At 38.8% G+C, this 24,799-nt stretch overlaps 1 protein-coding gene and 2 gene segments (V, D, J or C); all 3 read left to right on the top strand.

Moving 5' to 3' along the window:
* On the top strand, nt 1–16,501 carry LOC116065219. Its single transcript, XM_035997047.1, has 12 exons — nt 1–81; nt 169–540; nt 1,349–1,375; nt 1,466–1,750; nt 2,791–2,907; nt 4,384–4,683; nt 6,269–6,298; nt 6,396–6,700; nt 9,207–9,323; nt 14,737–14,788; nt 15,286–15,822; nt 15,964–16,501. Exons 1-12 carry the CDS (start codon nt 33–35, stop codon nt 16,305–16,307), a joined length of 2,535 nt encoding a protein of 844 aa, XP_035852940.1. The 5' UTR covers nt 1–32; the 3' UTR covers nt 16,308–16,501.
* On the top strand, nt 6,192–6,809 carry LOC116065516. The segment is given in 2 exon segments: nt 6,192–6,298; nt 6,396–6,809. Coding segments are annotated over 2 exon segments (396 nt in total).
* LOC116051911 lies at nt 9,938–24,588 on the top strand. The segment is given in 3 exon segments: nt 9,938–10,023; nt 23,991–24,052; nt 24,150–24,588. Coding segments are annotated over 2 exon segments (351 nt in total).
* Nucleotides 24,589–24,799: the final 211 nt, after the last annotated feature.

The following is a 24,799-nucleotide window of genomic DNA, read 5'->3' as shown; positions in this document are numbered from 1 at the left end:
GAGGACAGAGAACAGTGGACACACAGTTTAACATGATGGACTATAGGACAGGACTGCTGCTTTTAACTCTCTGCTGGGCAGGTGAAGATTTTCACTGATCTTGATTTGAAGTTGTCTTTAAAACATTACCAAAATTAAAAGCAACTGATTATTTTCTTTATTTGACAGGTGTTGATGGTCAGACTCTGACAGAATCTGAACCAGCGATTAAAAGACCTGGAGAATCTCACAGATTGACCTGTACAGCATCTGGATTCACACTCAGCAGCTACTATATGGCCTGGGTCAGACAGGCTCCTGGAAAAGGACTGGAGTGGATCGCTTATATAGGCACATCTAGTTCTCCTATCTATCACTCCCAGTCAGTCCAGGGGAGATTCACCATCTCCAGAGATGACTCCAGCAGTAAACTCTATCTGCAGATGAACAGTCTGAAGACAGACGACACAGCAGTGTATTACTGTGCCAGAAGAGACACAGTGAGAGACGATAATAGGAGAGTCTACTACATCCTCTTTTTTTCACCACAACTGATAACATTAAATTAAGTGGTATTTTTTTTTTTTTACATGTAATGGATTAGACTACTGATCGTTGGTAATGTATTTTCATTAAGCATGATCAAAACTTCTACTAATATAATACAGATTTTAAGGACATTAATAGAAATCTTAATTCTTCACTAGCACCCCTCAAATTAAAGATTTTTTTTTATTTCGATATAAATGAAACAATTCACAGCAAAAAAGAAATGCATTATTTAATCTGGTAGAAATGTTCATTTTAATCTCATGACTTTGAGTAAATTATGACATTACCATCCTTAATAAACTATATATAAACAGGTATGTTTTGTTTTGTAATGCATATTCATTTGTAATCAAGGCCTTGACAATTGGTGCAACAAAAATTAAAAAGGACATTGAAAAAAAAATAATCAGCTCCAGATATTACTTAAATTCTTTAATAAAAAAGAATGGCAGATTTTGCCAAATAAATCCTAACAACTTTATTCCAGACTCCAAGCTGAACTACAGCAGCTTATCTTAAGACACTGAGGTGTTTTTATTCTGTAAATAATAATAATTATAATAAAACTATTGATAATACTCATAATAATTGTAATAATAATAACACTAATTAAAGCAGCAAGCAGTGATGGAAGGCCTTTTTTCTTTTTAGCTCCAGACCAACCCACAATCACATGCCATATGTTTGATTCAATGCAAACTCAGAAATCTTCCTGGTGACCCAGTTATAAAGACTTCACATGAGACTGTCAGAGGAGGTTAAAGAGGATCAGAAGATCACATCTCGTCAGTTTCAACATAAACCATGTTCTCTGTAGCTCTGCTGCTGCTGTTGGCAGCTGGATGTGAGTCTCTCTGGATTTGTCAAAGTCAACAATTCTTCTTTTGCATTATAACTTGATCATTTGTTACAAAACATTTTCTTTTTTCAACAGGTGTGAAGTGTGAACAGTTGACCCAGCCAGCCTCTGTGACTGTGCAGCCAGGTCAACGTCTGACCATCACCTGTCAGGTCTCTTATTCTCTTAGTGCCTACAACACAGCTTGGATCAGACAGCCTGCAGGGAAAGGACTGGAGTGGATTGGAATGAAATATACTGGAGATTCATACTACAAAGATTCACTGAAGAACAAGTTCAGTATCGACTTAGAGACTTCCAGCAACACAGTGACTCTAAATGGACAGAATGTGCAGCCTCAAGACACTGCTGTGTATTACTGTGCCAGATACACACACTGGTTAAAGTTACCAGAGGAGCTAAACAAGAAACCTTAAAGAATGTATTTTTCTTTTTCTACAAAGACCAACAGGAGGCAGTAGGAGACCTAAAATAATAATGGCAGTACGAGTATAAAACAAAGAGGCACACAATGACAGCAGCAGAGGATTTTGGGGTTTTTGACTTCCTGTTTTATTTTTTACCAACAATGTAATGATTAATAACTGACTAAGTTATAGTTTTATTGAGACTGTTGAAGTCTGAATGTATTTTTTCTCTGTTATAAGGTTTGTAAAGAATACGAACATTCAATTTAAGATATCGTGAGAAATAATAAGCACACACTTCAATACTGTGTGTAAAACTGGGTAGCACTTGTTGTCATTCATACACATTTGAATGATCAAAATGACGCAAAGTTTCCCAAGTATCCTTTATTGGGCTTTCACATGCTCACACTACTTAGATTAAGGAAACAATAGAATATCTCAACATATATATGTGGAAGACACAAATGTACATAACGAACAGCCAATTAGTGCATTGAACAATAAATGCCCAAGACAGATATACATACTGTAAATAAATACATATCTAAAAGATTTTTTTTTGGTGCCAAATAACAATTAAAGATCAATGCTCACCTTGAATCACTAAAGAATGCCAATGCAATGTACTTCTAATATATGTCTGTATTACATTATCTTTCCTTTAATAAAATAAATGGTCATTATAGTCTTGACTACGTGTTACAGGACAGTTCATCCTTCTTTTATAGCCTGTCAGTGTCCTTCTCTATGCAAAGAGAACTTCCTCACAGTCTGCTATAAAGACTTGATATCATGCTGTCAGTTGCAGCAGAAGAAGAGAAACTCCCATCAGATCACCTTCAATAACAACCATGTTCTCTGTAGCTCTGATACTGCTGCTGGCTGCTGGATCCTGTGAGGAGCTTTCAGTGGATTCACTCTAATACACACATTAGAAACACTGAATAGTCAGATGAATGATGGAGATAATGTTGATTTGTGTTTCCACAGGTGTGAACAGTATTGATCTCATCCAGACAGACTCAATGGTTGTGCAGCCTGGACAGTCTCTGACCATCAGCTGTCAGGTCTCTGGTTATTCTTTGACTGATGACAGCTATGCAACAGGTTGGATCAGACAGAGTGAAGGAAAACCAATGGACTGGATTATCCATCGGCGGGGTGGAGGAGACTTTTACCAAAATAATGCTCTGAAGAACAAGTTCCTTTACCACACACACACGTCTACTAGCTCGGTAACATTAACAAGAGTGAATCTGCAGCCTGAGGACACAGCTGTGTATTATTGTGTACGTTACCCCACAGTGATACAAACCACCAACAGACCTGCACAAATACCCAGCAACCAGCATGTGACTAAAACACAAATTTACATGAGATTGCTATGGATAAAAGCGTCAAATGTAATGTAATCATTCATTCTTCAGTTCAACTTATTAACATATACCATACAAACAGCCTTTATTTATGGTTAAATTATAGAACAGTAACACTTTATAACAATGGGACTGGAAATTTTTGTGACCCCTCAAATAAAAAATATTGTCAAGTAGTAAGTTAGTAAAAAGTAAAATTCATAAATATCCTACTTGGGTGAGCATTGTTCTCAGGCGTTACTGTTTAAGTGTCTTATGTTGTTGTGAATACAGCAACCATACAAATGCATCTGCAGTATACTGTATTTTGTGTAAATGTAGTGACTTCAGCATTATTTTGCCAACCCACTCCTTCAATTTTTAATATATTTAATTTTATGCAACCATTAATCATATCTTATATGTCAATGTTAAAGATGGAACAGGTCAGCACTTCATTTGAAGGGCCACAAACATAATGAAGTAATGGATGATGCATTTTTATTTAACCATAATTACAACACTACAGGTTTTCTGAATATATGTACACTGCTGTGACTGGTCAGTTCTTTGAAGAAGACATGAACATCATTAATAAATCAGAAATCTTGATGATTCAAATACCTTAATTGATGCATTAATTAACGTATTGTTCCTGCATTAAGTCATGCATGAGATACTATTAATCCTTGTACATTACTGAAGTACTACATTAATTAATTCATGCTTTTTCATGCATGAAGTCATGGATGAATTCACAACAATTCATGTACCATAATTATAAAGTGTAACCAATAGAACAATACAAAACAAAAAGTGCTCTTGTCTCTGAATGTGATATTGTGTCTAACATAGAATGACAAGCAACTATAATTAAAAAATGAACAAATAATAAATTATACAATCTATAACAGAGTGCTGGTTTAGGAGCCACTCCCTCCCCATTGTATCCTGATGCAAATCTTCAGTCTGTGCAGTGTACTTCTGTCCTGCTGACTGCTCTTGTACTTTGTGTGGAGCATCAGATGTCACATCTCCAGCCTCAGGATGATGAACACACTCACTCTTCTGCTGGTTGCTCTCTCTCTGCCCTGTGAGTTCTCCTGCTTCTTGCTGTGTTATCTTTTCTCAGACAACATGGACTGATGGTCAGTCAGTGACACCAGAACACTTCCCAGATGACTGTCTCACTTTCTTCTGTGGTTCCTCTCTCCTTTCATCTCATCAGGTTGTACAGGTCAGAGTATGGAGTCCATTCCTTCCAGTTCAGTAGTGAAAAAGCCTGGGGAGACTCTCAGTCTCTCCTGCAGGGGATCTGGCTTCACATTTAGCTGCTGCACCATACACTGGATCAGACAACCTGCAGGAGAAGCACTGGAATGGATAGGGAGCGGATACTCTGCTTCAAGTAGTAACACTTATGCCAGCAGTGTGCAAGGACGAGTAGAGGTCACCAGAGATAACAGCAACAGCATGGTGTATCTGAGACTGTCCAACTTAAAGCCAGAGGACTCTGCTGTGTATTACTGTGCGAAACACACAGTGGTTAAAGGAAGCAGAGAGGCTTGACAAAAACCTCATAGAAATTATTTTCACAAATACCTCCAGGTGGCAGTAGAAGATAATATGTCAGATTACACAAAGGAGAATATGACAGTGTCTCTAATCAAACACACAAATACATGACCACAATGGAAGCAACAGCTGATGTAGTGGTTTGTGACTTCCTGGTTTGTGACGGTTAATAATGTTTATGCTTTTGATTTTGAACAGCAGGTGTTGAGAATATATTTAGGCATTTATGCATTATATATCCAGTATATGGATGGTCCACCAAATGCTGCTGAGCAGAATAAATAAATACATCTAAATGGAATTGATTAACTTGAAAATAATCTTCATCATTAAAAAAATCATAAATTAACAATATTCTGAAAGATACATGAATCATATTTTTCCAGAGATGTGTTGTGTTTCTCTTATAGGAGGAGGAGTCAATGCAAATCTCTGATCTCTTCCATCTCTACATATGTGTTGCAGAGTGAAGGACAGACACTAAATCACTGACATACACACTGTAGACTGGACAGAGACAACTGGCTTTAACAATGATCAGACCTGATTATTTGGTTGTTTTTCTCATCCTGTCATTTAACTGGGCAGGTAAGAACAATAGATGTTTTTCTGACAAACTTCCTGGTACAAAGACAACATGGCTGCATTACAGTAACTAATGAGCTGATTAAATGTCTGTATGTACTGAGGGTCAAAGACTGACTGAGTCTGAATCAGTAGTTAAAAGACCAGGAGAATCCCACAGACTGACCTGCACATATTCTGGGTTTGGTGGAGATTATGATAATGCTTGGATCAGACAGGCTGCTGGAAAAGGACTGGAATGGATCGCTTACATCAGCAGTGGCAGCATCTACTACTCTCATTCAGTCAAAGACAGGTTTACCGTCTCCAGAGAAAACAGCAGACAGCAGGTGTATCTGCAGATGAACAGTCTGAAGACTGAAGATTCTGCTGTTTATTATTGTGCTCGAGAGCCACAGTGACACAGGAAGGAGCAACGCTGTACAAAAAGTCAACATATCAAAACAAGTCAAATCTTTGCTTTCTTCTTTTCTCATTCACATAATAAGCTTCAGTTCAACATTATCAACACATTCAGAGAAATAGTCTCAATAAAACTGCTCCATTCAGACATGTTTTATTGCAGATCCCCCATATATACTGTAGTTGAAGCAGACATTAAATATTCTGTTAATCTGTTGATTCTGTTGTAAATATAAATCTATTTGTCTGACATGTTTGACTTGTGTTAGACAATTTGTGATTAAAAACAAATGGAATTTAAGTTTGTTTTAATTTTGTAATAATACCTACATTTTCTTTCATTTGTCAAAAATATATTTCATAACACAATTCCAAGCTATCACTTGTGACAGGACAGTCCATCCTTCTTTTATAGCCTGTCAGTCTCCTTCTCTATGCAAAGTGAACTTCCTCACAGTCTGCTATAAAGACTTGATATCATGCTGTCAGTTGCAGCAGAAGAAGAGAAGCTCCCATCAGATCACCTTCAATAGCAACCATGTTCTCTGTAGCTCTGCTGCTGCTGCTGGCTGCTGGATCCTGTGAGTCTCACTGAGGCAGAGACACTGACAGTATGATCACAGCACACTGTTCACTGCTATTACACTGATTCAATACTCAACATGTTTTCCTCCACAGGTGTGAAGTGTGAACAGTTGACACAGCCAGCCTCTGTGACTGTGCAGCCAGGTCAACGTCTGACCATCACCTGTCAGGTCTCTTATTCTGTTGGTAGCTACTACACAGCTTGGATCAGACAGCCTACAGGGAAAGGACTGGAGTGGATTGGAATGGCAGCAGTTGGATACACGACATACTACAAAGATTCACTGAAGAACAAGTTCAGTATCAGCTTGGACTCTTCCAGTAAGACAGTGACTCTAAATGGACAGAATGTGCAGCCTGAAGACACTGCTGTGTATTACTGTGCCAGGAGAGCCACAGTAACACAAACCATCAGTAGACCTGAACAAAAACCCCTCAGAGCCTGAACACTTGTAACATGAAGCCACCAGAGGAGGAGCCCTCAGACCACTAATGGTTTCAACACCAGCTCACTGTTACACTAAAGGATGAAACAGTCTTTAGATGTTTTTAAATGGTGATTTATCTACAGTATAGTATAAATGAATCCTCAAAAAGTCAGTTTCTCTTTCATAACATCGTGATTTCTTTTCGTTAACAATCTAAAATGTGTTGTGTAAAACAACTAGTGGTGTTAAAAGCGTTTGCGTTAACTCTTTATGATGTTACTGATACATCATTGTCTGTACTCCCACAAGACAGACTGAATTACACTTTTAGAAATCGTTTAACATTAATTTACCTTATTTAAGTGATTATGTAGAAATACAGCTGAATTTTCATCAAAAGTTGAATTTTGTGCTCTAAATTTTACTAGTTTGAAAATTGATGTTTGGTCTAATAATATTGTACATAAGCTTTATTCACATGAAAAACAGCAATTTGATCAAAAATAACTTTAGGAGTTATGATATGTTGTTAACCTATCTCAAGCCAACAAGGTGATTTTTTTTTTTTTTTCTACATAAACTGAAAGTAATTGTTGGAATAAAAATATTATTAATAACTTGTATTCATGAACAGTAACATTATTCCATGATTGGTACATTGCATTGGACAAAAGTGAGAGTAAATAAACACATTAAAATGTTACAAAGTGACTTAAAGTAAAAATAAATAAAAATAAAGGATTAGGTAACATCAGGTTAAAAATGTGAAACAAAGTAAAAATGGTAAGAGATACGGTGAGATGATTTGTGAAAACACAAAATACAGTTAGGAGAAAGCCAAAAAAGGAGGAGTCAATGCAAATCTCAGATATCTTCCACCTCTACTTATCTGAGTGCAGAGAGGAGGACAGAGAACAGTGGACACACAGTTTAACATGATGGACTATAGGACAGGACTGCTGCTTTTAACTGTCTGCTGGGCAGGTGAAGATTTTCACTTATCTGAATTTGAAATTGTCTTTAAAACATTACCAAAATAGAAAAACAACTTATTATTTTCTTTATTTGACAGGTGTCGATTGTCAGACTCTGAGAGAATCTGAACCAGCGATTAAAAGACCTGGAGAATCTCACAGATTGACCTGTACAACATCTGGATTGTCATTTAGTAGCAACTGGATGGCCTGGATCAGACAGGCTCCTGGAAAAGGACTGGAGTGGGTTGCTACTGCTGATACTGGTAGTAGCAAATTCTACTCTGTCAGTACAAGGCCGGTTTACCATCTCTAGAGACAACAGCAGAGAGCAGCTGTATCTGCAGATGAACAGTCTGAAGACTGAAGATTCTGCTGTTTATTATTGTGCTCGAGACCCACAGTAACTGGAGTTGGTTGAGCAGCTGTACAAAATCCTACAGTACTCATTCTTCCAGGCTGGTAGTGCACAAGTTTGAAATATTTTTCATAAAATGTATATATATATATATATCATTTTATATTACATTTTTGTTCAGGTTGTTAAGTTCTTTTATATTCTGTAATTTTATTTTCATATATGTTTTTATTATAAATGAATAATCCTCCTTGCATTATACACAAACTTGAAAACATATTAAAAACACAATAAAGATCACTCATTGATACAAGGTCCAAAGACAGCCCAACAATCTGGTTGCTGAAATTAAACTTCTACAAATACTTTACATTTCTACAAATTAAGACACAATTATGTCTGTAAATGATATGATGTGGAATCTATGAGAATGAAAAATAATGTTACTGTTTCTTTTATAAAATCACTAGAGGACAGTCAGTGTCTAGTTTCTCTCTCCTCTGTTACTAAAAGGAGAAACTCAGATCTGCTGTTCTCATTGATCTTAACTGACTGATACTCAAACTCTGAAATGATTCATATTGCTCTGTAATAAAATCAATAGGTAAATAAGAATATGTCACTCATTCTATTACATACTGTAATTTAATCAAAATTATTTTATTATTATTATATTTAATATTGTTTGATGGAGGTTCAAATGTGTTTAATCACTATTTGTTACTTGTCAGATTGTTTAAATGTTTTATGTTGTGTTTTGTTCATAGCCTTGAATTTGACTTTAAAAGCAGATTGTAATGTAGGAGGAGCTAACTATAACCAAATTCTCACAGGGATCCAGTTGACATCATATTTAAAGAGGGATTCATGGATTGCAAAACAGAAGAACACTGTGAACATGGCTTACAGAAAGCTAACACTCTTGGTGGTTGCTGTGATTCTTTCGGCTGGTGCTGAAGGTCAGACCATAACAGAGTCTGAACCAGCTGTTAGAAAACCTGGAGAATCCCACAGACTCACCTGCACAACATCTGGATTTAGCTTCAGCAGCTCAGTTTGGAACTGGATCAGACAGGCTCCTGGAAAAGGACTGGAGTGGATTGCTCTCGTACACACATCTAGTTCTCCTATCTCTTACTCCCAGTCAGTCCAGGGGAGATTCACCATCTCCAGAGATGACTCCAGCAGTAAAGTCTATCTGCAGATGAACAGTCTGAAGACAGAGGACACAGCAGTGTATTACTGTGCCAGAAGAGACACAGTGAGAGACGATAATAGGAGAGTCATACAAAAACTTCTTCCTCTTTTTTTTTCACCACCACTGACATTCAGCTTTATCATTATCACTTTTTTGCCATACTGGTGATTGTATTAGTGTGGTGAAACTGTGTCCACGTCTTCACAATTACCTGCATGAAGATCATGCCAAAATCAACATTTTGGTAACATTTAAAAATAAAAAGCTTCCACATTATTTTCAGAATGTACACGTTTTTTTTTTATGAAAATGATTTTCCTAGACAGAACCAAATCCACACAATATCCTGAAATTACCAAATTGTACAGCCATTAAAATGTACAAAGTCTCAATAAGACTGCTTCATTCAGACAAGTGTTATTACAGCTCTGGTGTTCTCTCATATTCAGTTGCGCCTGGGAACATGAACTATTCTGTTAATCTTAATGCAAATGTAAATGTTTTCATCTAACTCTTATGACTTGTGTTTGAAGTTTTGGAAAAAATAAAATAAATTGACCTTTAAGCTATTGTTTTAAAATCATGAATATTTGCTTTCATGTGTCCAAACACAATTTAAAGCTTTACTTGTGACAGGACAGTCCATCCTTCTTTTATAGCCTGTCAGTGTCCTTCTCTATGCAAAGTGAACTTCCTCACAGTCTGCTATAAAGACTTGATATCATGCTGTCAGTTGCAGCAGAAGAAGAGAAGCTCCCATCAGATCACCTTCAATAGCAACCATAGGTGCTTTCCGACCGGATAGTACTTGTACTTTTTAGAGGAAAAGTATACTTCTAAGCAGTTCTAAGAACTACTCTCCCCCAAAATTTTTTCCGTTTGCATTCCCACTGGCCAAGTGGCCGTAGGGACTGATAGGAGGGGTAAGGAAGTGACGCAAGCATGGCAACGGTCTTTATAGCATCGTCACTAGACCCTAGCGCCACATACAACAACAAAGCAGCATGGAGGAGACCGTACATGGCCAGCAGTGCCTGCACCTCCGCATCAGTCCACTTTTCCGAGTTCCTCATTCCGTCCATTCTCATAGTAATTCACTAATGTTTTGCTCAACACAGACGGGGCTTTATTATACTCGGAACAGACCCCGCCTCTGCCTGCTGCGCTGTGGACGTGTGTGTGTGTGTGTGTGTGTGTGTGACTGTGTGTGTGTGTGTGTGTGTGTGTGTGTGTGTGTGTGTGTGTGTGTGTGTGTGTGTGTGTGTGTGTGTGACGGCCGGTGAGCCGCAGGACATGCTTGTGGAGTTTAACTCCGAAAAGACAGTTAACCACAGGTTCCCGTTAATCTTATGATGGACATGTGTTGTGATATTTAAACAAACGAACCGTCAACGGTGAAATAAAAGCCTCTTATTTACGAGAGCGGTCTGAGAGACCTCCAGCTTACAGCGAGGTGTCTGAGCAAGACTGGCCGAGCGACAAGCTAGAGGCCGGGGCAGGCGCTTGCTTCATGGAGGTTCTCAACTCCGAAAACTTTGAAGCAAATTGTCAATTCGTCATCAATTTAAGCAAGACTGCCTATACTCGAAATCAACAGTTAATTTCTCGCCTAAAACGTTGTCAGAAGTGAATTTAATGATGAATAAGATGGTGAAAATTGTTATAAATGTCCTGTTGTTGGTTGTTGATCTTTCTGCAAGTTCCGAGTTGGCAATGAGCGTGACTTATAAGTTTGACCAATTAAGTACACCTAGGAAAAGGGAAAATGGAAAAGACCCTGCTCTGAAGTAGGAGCTAAAAAAGTACGCTACTGCAGCCAGAGGAACTTAAAAATCCTCTAATTTTTCCTGTCGGAACACGATGAAAAAAGTGTTCTAGGAACGTTTAGTTCTAAGAACTTCAAAAATCCCTCTGGTCGGAAAGCCCCTCATGTTCTCTGTAGCTCTGCTGCTGCTGCTGGCTGCTGTGAGTCTCACTGAGGCAGAGACACTGACAGTATGATCACAGCACACTGTTCAGACTCTTCCAGCAACACAGTGACTCTAAATGGACAGAATGTGCAGCCTGAAGACACTGCTGTGTATAACTGTGCCAGAGAGCCACAGTAACACAAACCATCAGTAGACCGACAAAACCAGTGATTAAATATGTACATTGAAGCGATCGTTAAAGACCCTCTGATCACTGTCTGATTCTCTGATATGAATGCCTGCATTGCATTGTGGCTAATGGGCTTAGAATGTACCCCGCTCGGCCCATATCGTAGTGTTCTGTCTTACAGCATACTGTAATATTTGACCGGTAATAAGACTGAAATAATATTAAAATAAAGAAATGAATACCATGATAACATCTAAATAAATGTCTCTTCTCCCACAACCAAACTGAATTACATGTTTACATTGTTAAATGCACACAACTGAAACGTGTTGGATGTCAGAGTTTTCCTGGAACAAATGCATGAAACCCTGTTCTTATTATCAGGACTCAAAATTTCAAATTTGAATTTCAAATTTGAAAAAAAGGTAATAATGACATTACGTCAAAAATGTAAGTAGAATCTGAATTCTAAGATACAGTAAGATTATTCTTACTGTAAGAATAACACAAATTACGTTAAGGAGAAAGCCGTAACATAAAAATATGTTTTGAGGAGAGATTGAACAAAGGACACTGTTCAATCAAAAAGGAGGAGTTAATGCAAAACTCAGATATCTTCCACCTCTACTTATCTGACTGCAGAGAGGAGGACAGAGAACAGTGGACACACAGTTTAACATGATGGACTATAGGACAGGACTGCTGCTTTTAACTATCTGCTGGGCAGGTGAAGATTTTCACTGATCTTGATTTGACATAGCGTTTATTTGTGTCATCAGCTTATTTCACTTGATGTTTTTTTATCCTCTTGACAGGTGTTGATGGTCAGACTCTGACAGAATCTGAACCAGCGATTAAAAGACCTGGAGTGGATCGCTTTTGTACACACAAAAGTCAGAGTTGGTGCACAGACATAACTGTCATCTTGCAGTAAATCTTAACTTTAAGAGCTGATTAAGAATCAGCACAAAACACATGCTCCCAGGATGACATCAGGGGATAATACTGATCACGATGTATGTGTTCTTTAGTCACGTTATGAGGTTTTCACACATTATTTTTGGTATGACAGGTTTTTGTTCCAGCAGTGAGTGGAGATGCAGCACTGTGATTACTTCGACTACTGGGGCAGCGGGACTGAAGTCACAGTAACAGGTAAGTCACATTTAACAATATATTATTAAACAGAAGATTATTTTTAACTTTTTAATGTGATTATTGGTGCTAGAGAAGTTTAACTTATTGTCCTATATTTAGGTTTATATTGATGTTGGACACACTAAAAAACAGAGCAGACAGATGTTTTTAATGCAGCTGTTTCTTAGAAAGCATTTGAAAAACTTCCTCTTAATGCAGATGGTGGTTTGAGTTAATCTTGCAATTGATTCAGCTGGATTGTAATTGGTGTTGATGAATGTTTGCATCTTTTTATTCACATTATTATTCAATACATGTTGTATTACCGTGGATATTAATCACCATACCGTACTGTAATTTCTTAGAGAAAAAGTTACCGTAAATCTGAACATAGGAGAACATATTTTATTCATGCATTAAATTACTAGGTCAGTATGTATTTCAATTAAACAACAGAACAAATGTATATTTAAGTACATACTATTACATAGTATGTAGTATCTATTTAGAGTTTCATTTGAAACACCAAAGCGACGGTTCCAGTTTGGGAAATGCTCAAATTCTCCAACAATGAGCGGCATTTTAATATAAACACAATAATGCTGATTTTGTAGTCGCAGGTGGTAGTTTATCACGATAACAAAAAGCATTTTTAATATTAGACCTGAGTTTTAAAAATGTATTGAGTTAGTTTACAATTTCATGGTTATATCACCAGTTAAAGTTATTTGTATCATTATTTATTTAATATTTATTGATTTAACTTTGGGTCTCTGTTTCAATTATGTGGTTTAACAATTTAACCAATCTTTGACTTTTAGATAAACACTTGATTATCTGTAATAATGTATGCACATTTGTATTCATAGGATTTTAAACTTAAAAAATCTCCTATTTGAAAGATTTTAAAACGGTTCCCTTTGGTTCTGTACAAAACAATTAACTGTTGGTTGTGTTGCACACACCTTCCACCCATAGAGTATACCAGCCATGGCAAAAATGCTTTAAATTGATAAATTACATTTCACAAAACAGTGCGGTATTAAACATGGTGCCATTGTATAAGCTCCGATCCAGCCTGTTTGTCAAAAAAAAAAAAAATCAACAGGACATTATTTATTAAAACATTTAATCATTGAAATAATTATTTTTAGACAGATGTTCTTGTCCTCAGTTTCATCATGCAATATTGTGCGATATATTTAAAATGAACCTTTAGACAAGCTATTGATCATCTATGTTCTTTAATTGACCTTTATTGGTATTTACATGTTTTGACACAACTGTTTCACAGATACTACACCTGCTCCAACAGTACCACCAACTCTGTTCCCTTTGGTTCAGTGCAGTCCTGGGACTGCAGATAGAATCACTGTTAGCTGTCTTGCACAAGACTTCTACCCAAAGAGTCTTACTTTCCAGTGGACCGATGCCAGTGGGAAAAGCCTGACTGCAGCAGTACAATATCCTCCAGCTGAGAAAAACAACAAATATACAAGAGTCAGTTTGCTCACTGCATCCAAATCTGAATGGGATTCAAGGAGACCTTATAGTTGTTCTGTGACTCACCCTGGAGGCAACAAATGTGATTTTTTTTATACTTATCATCATGACTCTCTTATGTCTATGGGTCCACCTGCATCATCTTATTAATCTTGTTTTTTTTTAATGAAAATGTTCAATAATAATGTCTGTTTCTCATGTGTCTGGTATTTTACATTCAAAATTCTAAAATGAATAATTACAGACTGACACTTTGATGTGAACAGCAACAACAAGGCACAGGTACCCTCATCATCTGCCAACGAGCAGGTACTCCAGGTGACAGCCGCCCAGATAAAAAAAGTATTTTGACAGCGTCAACCCACGCAAGGCTGCTGGGCCTGACAACATCCCTGGGCGTGTGGTGAAGGGGTGTGCTGAGCAGTAGTTTATATACCGTAGCCAAATCTGCTGGCCAACTATCTATTATTATTCAATAATAAATATTATTATTATTCTGAGTCAAGTCTCAGGCTGGGTTAAACTCCAGATTGAAGTGATCAATCAAACCTTACCACTGTTTAACAGTCTGTATTTGAGCAGTGAATACATATTCTTTAATTGTTTGTGTGTTTGTTTTTTCAGATGAAGAGAACATAAAGGATGAGATGGATGCAAAGCATAATGACGACAAGTCTTCATTTGTTTTTTGTCTTTTTTTATCTAATGTTTAAGACTGACACTTTGATGTGAACAGCAGCAACAAGGCACAGGTATCCTCATCATCTGCCAACGAGCAGGTACTCCAGGTGACAGCCGCCCAGATAAAAAAAGTATTTTGACAGCGTCAACCCACGCAAGGCTGCTGGGCCTGACGACATCCCTGGGCGTGTGGTGAAGGGGTGTGCTGAGCAGCTCAAAGATATCTTTGCAGATATCTTTAACAAGGTGTGGGGCCCACCTGCCTGAAAAGCGCCACCATCATTCCTGTGCCTAAAAAGCCAAATCCGAACTGCTTAAATGACTTCCGTCCCGTGGCTCTTACACCCATAGCCATGAAATGTTTTGAGCGGCTTGTCCTGCAGCACATCAAGGGCCATCTCCCTGCAGATTTAGACCCGCTGCAGTTTGCATACAGAGCTAACCGCTCAACTGAAGACGCCATCTCCACTGCACTTCATCTCACCTTGTCACACCTGGAGGAAAAAAAACACCTATGCCAGGCTCCTGAACTGCACTTTGTTTGGATAAACGCATGACTGTATTGCACTTGCACTTAACATTCTGTGCTGCTATTCTGCATAAGCTGCTACTCTCCACTGCACTTTAATATTCTGTGCCCAAGCTCCTCTTATATGTCTATATGCTTTAGATCATATTTTATGTATTTTTATCCTATTTATTTACTTGTTTTATACTGACACTAGCTGGGGAACAATATTTCATTTTTGTGTGTACGGAAGAACACATGACAATGACAATAAAGTAAATCTTGAATCTTTTATTTCAACTCTTTCTTCCACACCCACAGAGCCATTGCCTCCAAATGGAACTGATGTCAAAATGGAACTGAACCAATCAAGTCCCAAAGAAATATTTAGCAACAACCAGGCAGAGTTGAAGTGTATCATTACTGGACAAGACCCGAATGTTGTAAATCAAATTCAAATCACTTGGCAAATCAATGGATCCCCTGTGACCAACACCATCCCAACAACACAGTCGGGAGTCAGCACAATGACTCTTACCCTCACTGAGTGGTACAAAGTCAACAACGTGCGCTGTTCTGCCAGGAAAGACGATATGACACTAGCTAGTCAGGTTCTGACTTTCCGCAAAGGAGGTATGTTACTGAGTGTCTTTGATGGAGACAGATTAGTAGAACAGTGACCTGTAAGTCATGGGGAGACAGCCAATTTACACAAACATGTCATAATCGATGTATAGCAAATGTAAAAGCCTAAATATTAAGTATCTCTTTCAGATCGGAGCGAGCCAAAAGTAACAGTCCACATCCTCCCAGATGAGGACATCATCGATGAGGTCACTCTGGTGTGTCTGGTCTCCAGTCGGATGCAGCAGGATTACTACATTGCCTGGTCAGAACATATTGGAACAAACCCCCCCATCTATACTGATGGCATTAACTTCCCCCCAGAGAAGACCAAACAAGGCTACTCAGTTGCAAGTATTTACACCGCCACCAAAGAAAAGTGGAACAACTTCATCATGTTCTCCTGCAACGTATGGCCTGGTAGTGGCGACAAGCCTATTAAATCCAGAGATGTGTCTAAGGCCCTGAGAAACTCATTTGAATGTGATAAATAGTAGATTCAGCTTTAAATGTGGCAGTTTGTGCTAATGTGTTGTTCTGTCTCTGTGTGTACTCTCTGCCATGAGAACCTGTCTTTGTGATTGTAATTTACTATTGTTTGTCATATTGTGTTTCAATCTGTCTACGTCACATTGTCTAACAGCTTGAGAAGTGTGCTGACTGTTTCAAATAAATGTTGCATGGAGACCCTTTTTGTTGTTGATATCTTACAGTAGTACTGTATAATACTACACTGCTCCACTGGATTAGGATCCACACTTTATATGTGATCAAAGTGAATAATGCTTGATTTCAGTTCCTGAGCACAATTCAAGAGAGAAAAATGTCTTCTGTGCATTGGTGTAAATCTGATCTAACAGTAGGGGGGGCAATAAACATACAATTTCTGAAGAGCAATTTTTAAAGGGGACACAAATAATACAGCCACAATTATACTCGTAGAGGACATGTGTTCACAGAGGAAAGCCTTAATACTATCATTAGTGTAGCATGGAGACTGTACCATTATCCTTCTTTTCATTGTTTCTCTTGATTCAATAAAAAAGATGACTAAATTGACCGAAATATTCTTCTTTAAAACCATGTATTTATTTTGAAGTTGTTTATAATCAAGCCACAAAAATACCTTAAAACATAATGACTTATTTTGAAAAAATGTCCCCATATAAAAGAAATACAATGCTTTTGTACACTTGTTAAATTAGCTGATCATAATGTAAATTAGTGAGCCACTGGTACAGCTCATCTGCTCACCCTGACAGCCACACACCTCCAAAATATGAATTAAGCTCAGCACACTTACCTGAGACTCTACACCTGACTGTCCCTGGTCTCCCTGAGACTCTACCCCTGACTGTCCCTGGTTTCCCTGAGACTCTCCACCTGACTGTCCCTGGTCTCCCTGAGACTCTCCACCTGACTGTCCCTGGTCTCCCTGAGACTCTACACCTGACTGTCCCTGGTCTCCCTGAGACTCTACCCCTGACTGTCCCTGGTCTCCCTGAGACTCTCCACCTGACTGTCCCTGGTCTCCCTGAGACTCTACACCTGACTGTCCCTGGTCTCCCTGAGACTCTCCACCTGACTGTCCCTGGTCTCCCTGAGACTCACCACCTGACTGTCCCTGTTCTCCCTGAGACTCTACCCCTGACTGTCCCTGGTCTCCCTGAGACTCTCCACCTGACTATCCCTGGTCTCCCTGTTCCTCAGGTCTTTCTATCTCCTTTGCCTGTGCAGAGTGATATTAGTATTTCCATAAGCACCCATTCTTATAAAGATGTTACCAAATTGTCTTGATATGAGGACTTATTGTACTTACTTGGCGTTTTGGTGTAGGCCTACTGAAAAAATATCTTATGTCTGTTTTTCTTTTCTCTGTCATGTCAACACAAATCTTTAACGCCAGATGTCTAAATATGAGTTAGTTTCATAGGTTCACCACGCGGTCATATTATAATCATAAAATGATCTTGCATCCTTCACTTAAATATTAGGTTTCATCTGGGACAGAGGATATGTATTTAACTGATCAGCCACTTAACTTCATATTGAGCAAAACACAACTGTAGATCTTCAATATTAACCCTAATATCAGTTCACACACATAACGTTAGGCTTATCGCCGTGGTAACGTTAGTTGTAGTGGGTGCATTTCTATCCAACAAGCTATAAGCTAGGTAACGTTACATTATATTACACTAACATAGCGAACTTTTTTGTCATGACTAATTCATTAATTACTCAGCATAATTTCTATTTGAGAAAAGAAAAACTTAATCCGATGTTTAATGTGAATAAAACAGCCTTGGACCGCCTACTAACTTACTACATTCCTGTCACTACCGATGTGACTGAGTCTACTAGCGCAGATCCTACAGCATGCAGTGGACCAAACCACTGTGAGGCAAGGGAGGGGGGACTCAAAATGTTTCTAAACTTAAAAAGCATTTTTTGGGGTTTGTATTGTTTTACTGCTTACACAGATATTTAAGTATACATCATTATGTTATTTACAATACACAGCATTGTTTTAATGATATTTCTAGGGGGGGACAACCCTTAGATGGGGTGCTGACCCCCCTGGGATTTGCGCCCTTGCTTATGTGCTATCTTATTAAAAACCTCTCTCTCTCTCTCTCTCTCTCTCTCTCTCTCTCTCTCTCTCTCTCTCTCTCTTTCTCTCACACACACACACACACACACACACACACACACACACACACACACACACACACACACATACACACACACACACACACACACACACACCACACACAAACACACACACACACACACACACACACACACACACACACACACACCACACACACACACACACACACACACACACACAAACCTAACTGCCTATGCCTTCCTTTACTCCAGATTCAAAACTGAGTTTTGCTCTGAGCTGTACAGATGATGCCTTGGAGGAGGAAGAGTACAGCAGTCTTTGGTCCACAGTCTTCTCCTTCATAATCCTCTTCATATCCTCTCTTCTCTATAGCATGCTATTCAGCCTGGTCAAGGTAAACATGCAGGCGTCCTCTTAGTTGTACTAAAGACTAAAGACTGAATGTAATACAGAATTTATACATTACAGTTTGACCAGGTACTTTACAAGTTAAAGCCCAGTCATGTAAATAAAACTCAAGCACATAAAGGAAAGGATATTTTGACCTACTCATCTTTGAACAGTTTTTTACGGAGCCCCGGAGGTGACATGGAGGAAAAAAAAGCCTAGCTGCTGCGCCGGTCCCCCGGTCATGTCCGCCAGACTCACCTTAAGAAACCTGTGATTTAATTTCAGCAGCCTGTGAGCGTCCGCTCTGCTCAATCCTGGTACTGGTTCTCCCGGGCTTCCCTTCCTTCCAGCGGGCCCAGCAGTGCGGCCTGGGGCTCCAGCTGCGTGGTGTCAGCAGGCAGTGAGCTCCACCGCCAGTCCCTGCTGATCCAGATGGGACCGGACAAAGACACAGTGGTGATCGGGAGGATCTTCCACGTAGTCCAGGACGACCTGTACGTCGATTTTGGCGGAAAGTTCCATTGCCTTTGCCGGTGGCAGGCGGACGGAGAGGAGCTATTGCGGTGCGGGGCTGCAGAGTCCGTTTGCGACTGCAGGATCTGGAGCTCACTGCCTGCTTCCTGGGGACGTACGTTTTGCTGTATGCACCACATTGACTGCTGCTGTATAAGAGCGCTGTGGAAATCTTTTTCCTAAACTTAACAAGTGGTTTTGGTGCCCAAACTTAACTGTGGATGCCACATTAAGCTCACTTGTTGTTGGCTAAACTTAACTGCCACGGCCCCAAGGACCATCATCTCGTGTGCCCTGTAGCCGGTTCCCAGTAACCTTTTGTCAGCTAAACCATAGATTGTATAATAATAATGGACAAACTGTCTAGGCCTAAAAAAATGAAGCCAACGCAGAAGTGCCTTAAACCTGCATTCTATCTACTTAAGGGAGTAACTCAAGGGAAAGTTTGCCGGATTTCTGTACTGCCTTACATGCAGATGGATGGCGGCAGTTGCCTACGCAGAGGTCCACGTTTACCTGCTGGTAAATCTCCACTGGATGACTCACTTCAGAAGGGTGTGAAATCAGCAACTTTCCCTCTTTAGCGTTTAGCTTAGCGCAGCGCCCTTGCAACAATAAAAAACACTGGCTTGGCCGGGTCATCCTTCCCCGCTTACCCTCTCGTCAAAAATCGTCACATCGGTTGCAAAAAACACAGGATGTTAACGCCCGTGTCTCCAAACTCGAGGCTTCAAAACGGCAGTCCATAAACTAATGGGTGACATCACAGATGGTACGTCCCCTATTATATATGTCTATGGGCTAAACTCAACTAGCAACAGCCGCTGATACGAGCGACAGCTCACAGAGCTCTGTAGCAGGTGTCTCGCCTAATTTCATAGGATATCATAGTGTGCATACATTTTTGTACGATATCCTACGAACCCATTCATTAGAATGCGTTGCATGAATACATGTTCCAACATTGATGATTAGGAAGTTATTGATTAATTCTTTTGAAAACTTTTAGTATCCTTAAAATGTATTATTGAAGTGTAGTATTGATTTTTCATTGACACATAAATAACATATTGCACTGTTGTAGAAATAGATATTCTGTATGTGGCTTTGAATTTCATAGTTTGACTATAAATCTTCACTTTTCATGTTTGGTCATTTTGTTGATCATATTTGCTTTCATCTTTAATTCAATAAATGTAATATACAATAAATCAAATTTGGACAGCCACATTATTAAATTAAAGAGAGAATGAATATGAGTGATTGTGATGTGCTTGTGATAAACATGGAAAGCTTTTGAGGAATTTGTTGTCATTAAGCGTCACAACACAGGGCTCTATGAACATCTAAATAATAACACATCAAGTCAACATACGGAAACTTCTGTTAGTAGTTAAGCTTTGAAGGTTTTTCAGTTTCTAAACATATAATCTTTGGAGAGTCACTTCCCGCTCTCTCTGCACCTTTGGGACCACAGCTGTGATAGTGAAACTTTGTGGAAACCGTCAGAGCTACAAATAAACTTCCTCGAAACAAGACACCCATCTTTCTGTGAACATTTGCATATCAGCATGTGTCCAGGCGTGAAGCGGCTAACACGCATACAGCAGAGATATCAAATACACAGAATTTCATAAGCTCATCAACAATATAACAGCAAATGCAAGACATGCAGAGTACAGAAATACCAGATACAGTACAAATATATTTGTGTACCTATTTTGTTTAGCTGTATGGTGCACAGTTGTTATTTCACATATAGTTTTCATATGGGTGTTCTTATGATCTAGAACATGGCAACACACAGCAGAAGGAGCTGGAGAATCCCACAGATTGACCTGCACAACCTCTGAGTTTTATATTCAGTAGCTACAGGATGCACTGGATCAGACAGGCTCCTGGAAAAGGACTGGAGTGGCTGTGATTATCCACAGTAGCATCAACTACTCTCAGTCAGTTCAAGGCCAGTTTACCATCTCCAGAGACAACAGCAGACAGCAGCTGTATCTGCAGATGAACAGTCTGAAGACTGAAGATTCTGCTGTTTATTATTGTGCTCGACACCCACAGTGACTGGAGTTGGTTGAGCAGCTGTACAAAAATCCTACAGTATTCTTACTGGGCTGATGAAGCCAAATAATGAAATGACATATGAATGTAATATGTATATCATATATTTTATATAGTTTACAAGTTTTTTTCCCTAAATTTCACATTATGTATCATTTTTAGATAATAAATGACCCTTTGTCTCTTCATTATATTACATCCTGTTTTCCTGAGAAATATTATTACTCAACATTAAACACAACACAATAAAATCACTTGTTGGTAAAATTGCCAAAACGATCTGGTTGCTTAAATTAATCTACTTCAACTCCTGCAGTAAGAAACATTTCTTGTCTTTCCTCATCCTCCCTGGGCTGATAAACTCTGCACTGTCTCACATGACTAATGTCCTCAGGTCAAGTCATTCAAAATGAGACAACACAGACATCTGAGTATGATTGTTGTATGACTGGCTTTTAAGAATTCTGAATTAAAACAAGTACAAATCATGCTGCATGATATTTGATATATGATTTTATTTCTGACATAACCGACACATATGAAGGTAAAATATGTTGTTTATTACAGAAGAGTAACTTGTAAATGGATGAACTACAATAGTTCTCATCTTGTTAAAGGATTTAGTTTTTGCATTTTGTCACGTTTCAGTTCCTGATCAGCTGTTTTCCTCTAAAAGGCTCCAGTTTCTCTGTATGTCTGTTTCTTTAACATCTGCAAACACTGAAACCATTACACGTCTTTTATTAAAAGCTGCAAAATGTATTACTATCACATGATTCTGGCTGCTGTCAATGTATTTATGTTTTGCAGCAAATACAGTCAGTAAGCAAATACATGAAAAAATAAATGCAGGTAGCAGCTACTACACAGCTTGGATCAGACAGCGTGCAGTCAGTTTCTCAAAGTCAGTTTCTCTTTCATAACATTGTTATTTCTTCTCATTAACAATCTAAAATGTGTTTGTCAGAGAACCAATTTCCAATTACAATTCCACCACTACTCCTAGTCTTGTCAAGAGAACCATCTGGAAGGGCTTTGAAACTGAACTTGCCATTCAAACTCTTTTCTTATCCATTTCTGCTCAAGGGTTGTTTCTGCTAGCCACCCACAACATTACTGTGCATCACTTCCTGGTTTCCCAAAACTAAAGAGCGTCCTGAGGCCCAAATCACAAACACGCATGCATAATCCTACATCAAAAACAACTGGTGGTGTTAAAAGCGTTTGCGTTAACTCTTTATATGGCGTTAATTTTGACAGCCCTAGTTTAAATACTTGGAGGTTTCAATCACTGATACATCATTGTCTGTACTCCCACAAGAAGAATTAGACTTTTAGAAATTGTTTAACATTAATTTACCTTATTTAAGTGATTATGTAGAAATGCAGCTGAATTTTCTTCAAAGTTGATTTCATTTTTGCTAATTTAAAATAATTTGCACATAAGCTTTATTCACATGAAAAACAGCAATTTGATCAAAATAACTTTAGGAGACATGAGATGTTGTTTACCTATCTCAAGCCGACAAGGTGATTTACCTACTACAGGGCGTTCATCGTTCGACTGATCGTGACTGTCTTCCCAAGATGGCGATTGCCTTTATACCCAAAGGTAATGTATGTCTTTATAAACTATCTTTTTAATAAACTGTCTGTACACTACAAAGTTCTCAATGCTTCGCTTTACATGTAGGGACCCTGATTATGCAACCGTTGAAGTGTGGTGCTATTTTGACCCTTGTTAGTGGTATAAAATAGCGATTTAATTTACTCTACCAATGCCCCGAATGCCTAGCGTTAAGCTAATCAGCGGTTCGTGCTAGCTTGTTCAAGCTACATACACATTTGATTACCATGAAAACATATCACAGAGAAAGGTTGACTCGGTACACATGTGTTATTAACCCCTAGGTTCATTTTGCGCCGGAATTGTCCTTTAATTAACGTCCGTTACATTCAAGCCATTGCCAAATGTGTTGATACAAAGCTAATTAAGACTATCAGCTCCACACAACTCTCTCTGTATTTCTCAGTATGGCTATGTTCAGAATCTGTGTTGTCCGGCGACTTTCGCGCCCAGAAATCAAGCAAAGATATTACCTCTTCTGAAGAGTCTATCATGCTTTTTTAATCCTCCGTGTCCTCCTCGGCGTGATCACGGAAGCTTGTATCATGTGGATGCGCTGTAAGTTTTGTTGTCATTAATTAAATTTCATCATGGGGAGACAGAAACTGTGCACTATAGTTTTAAACATGCAAATAAACATAACAAATTTTACAACAGGATACTTATTGATTCTTAAGAAAACCCTCAAATAAATATTGTTTTTTCCTTTATGTCAGTATGATTTAAAGACCTGTGTCTTTAGCACATACATTCCACTAAAACAGAAAGAAAATGTACTGTGCTGCCACAGAACAACTCAGGAGACAAATTAACTAATTTCCATATTCAGCACCAACGTCACTACCCATGCCCCAGCAGTTGGCAGTCTCGGTCCTGGCGTGCATCATAAGTGTAGATATACTGGAACATGCACCCTAACTCACCATACCAAACTCCCATCAGATCACCTTCAATAGCAACCATGTTCTCTGTAGCTCTGCTGCTGCTGCTGGCTGCTGGATCCTGTGAGTCTCACTGAGGCAGAGACACTGACAGTATGATCACAGCACACTGTTCACTGCTATTACACTGATTCAATACTCAACATGTTTTCCTCCACAGGTGTGAAGTGTGAACAGTTGACACAGCCAGCCTCTGTGACTGTGCAGCCAGGTCAACGTCTGACCATCACCTGTCAGGTCTCTTATTCTGTTGGTAGCTATCCCACAGCTTGGATCAGACAGCCTGCAGGGAAAGGACTGGAGTGGATCATAAGAGGAGGTGTTGGATACACAACATACTACAAAGATTCACTGAAGAACAAGTTCAGTAACAGCTTCGACTCTTCCAGCAACACAGTGACTCTAAATGGACAGAATGTGCAGCCTGAAGACACTGCTGTGTATTACTGTGCCAGAGAGCCACAGTAACACAAACCATCAGTAGACCTGAACAAAAACCCCTCAGAGCCTGAACACTTGTAACATGAAGCCACCAGAGGAGGAGCCCTCAGACCACTAATGGTTTCAACACCAGCTCACTGTTACAGCAAGGAGAGAAACAGACACAACCCAAATGGTTCTTACAGTAATTAAATTGAACACAGTACAATTAATACATTTAAATACTCTGACATTGAAATCAGTGATACATTATTGAAGTTATATATAACCTTTCAAGTGATGGAATAAATTCAGTAATTTAACTACAGTATAAATGAATCCTAAAAAAGTCAGTTTCTCTTCCATAATATCATGATTTACTTTTCATGA

This window comes from Sander lucioperca, chromosome 21, assembly GCF_008315115.2.
Source record: "Sander lucioperca isolate FBNREF2018 chromosome 21, SLUC_FBN_1.2, whole genome shotgun sequence".
In the NCBI taxonomy this organism is placed as follows: domain Eukaryota; kingdom Metazoa; phylum Chordata; class Actinopteri; order Perciformes; family Percidae; genus Sander; species Sander lucioperca.
This window is presented reverse-complemented; position numbering and strand designations above follow the sequence as displayed.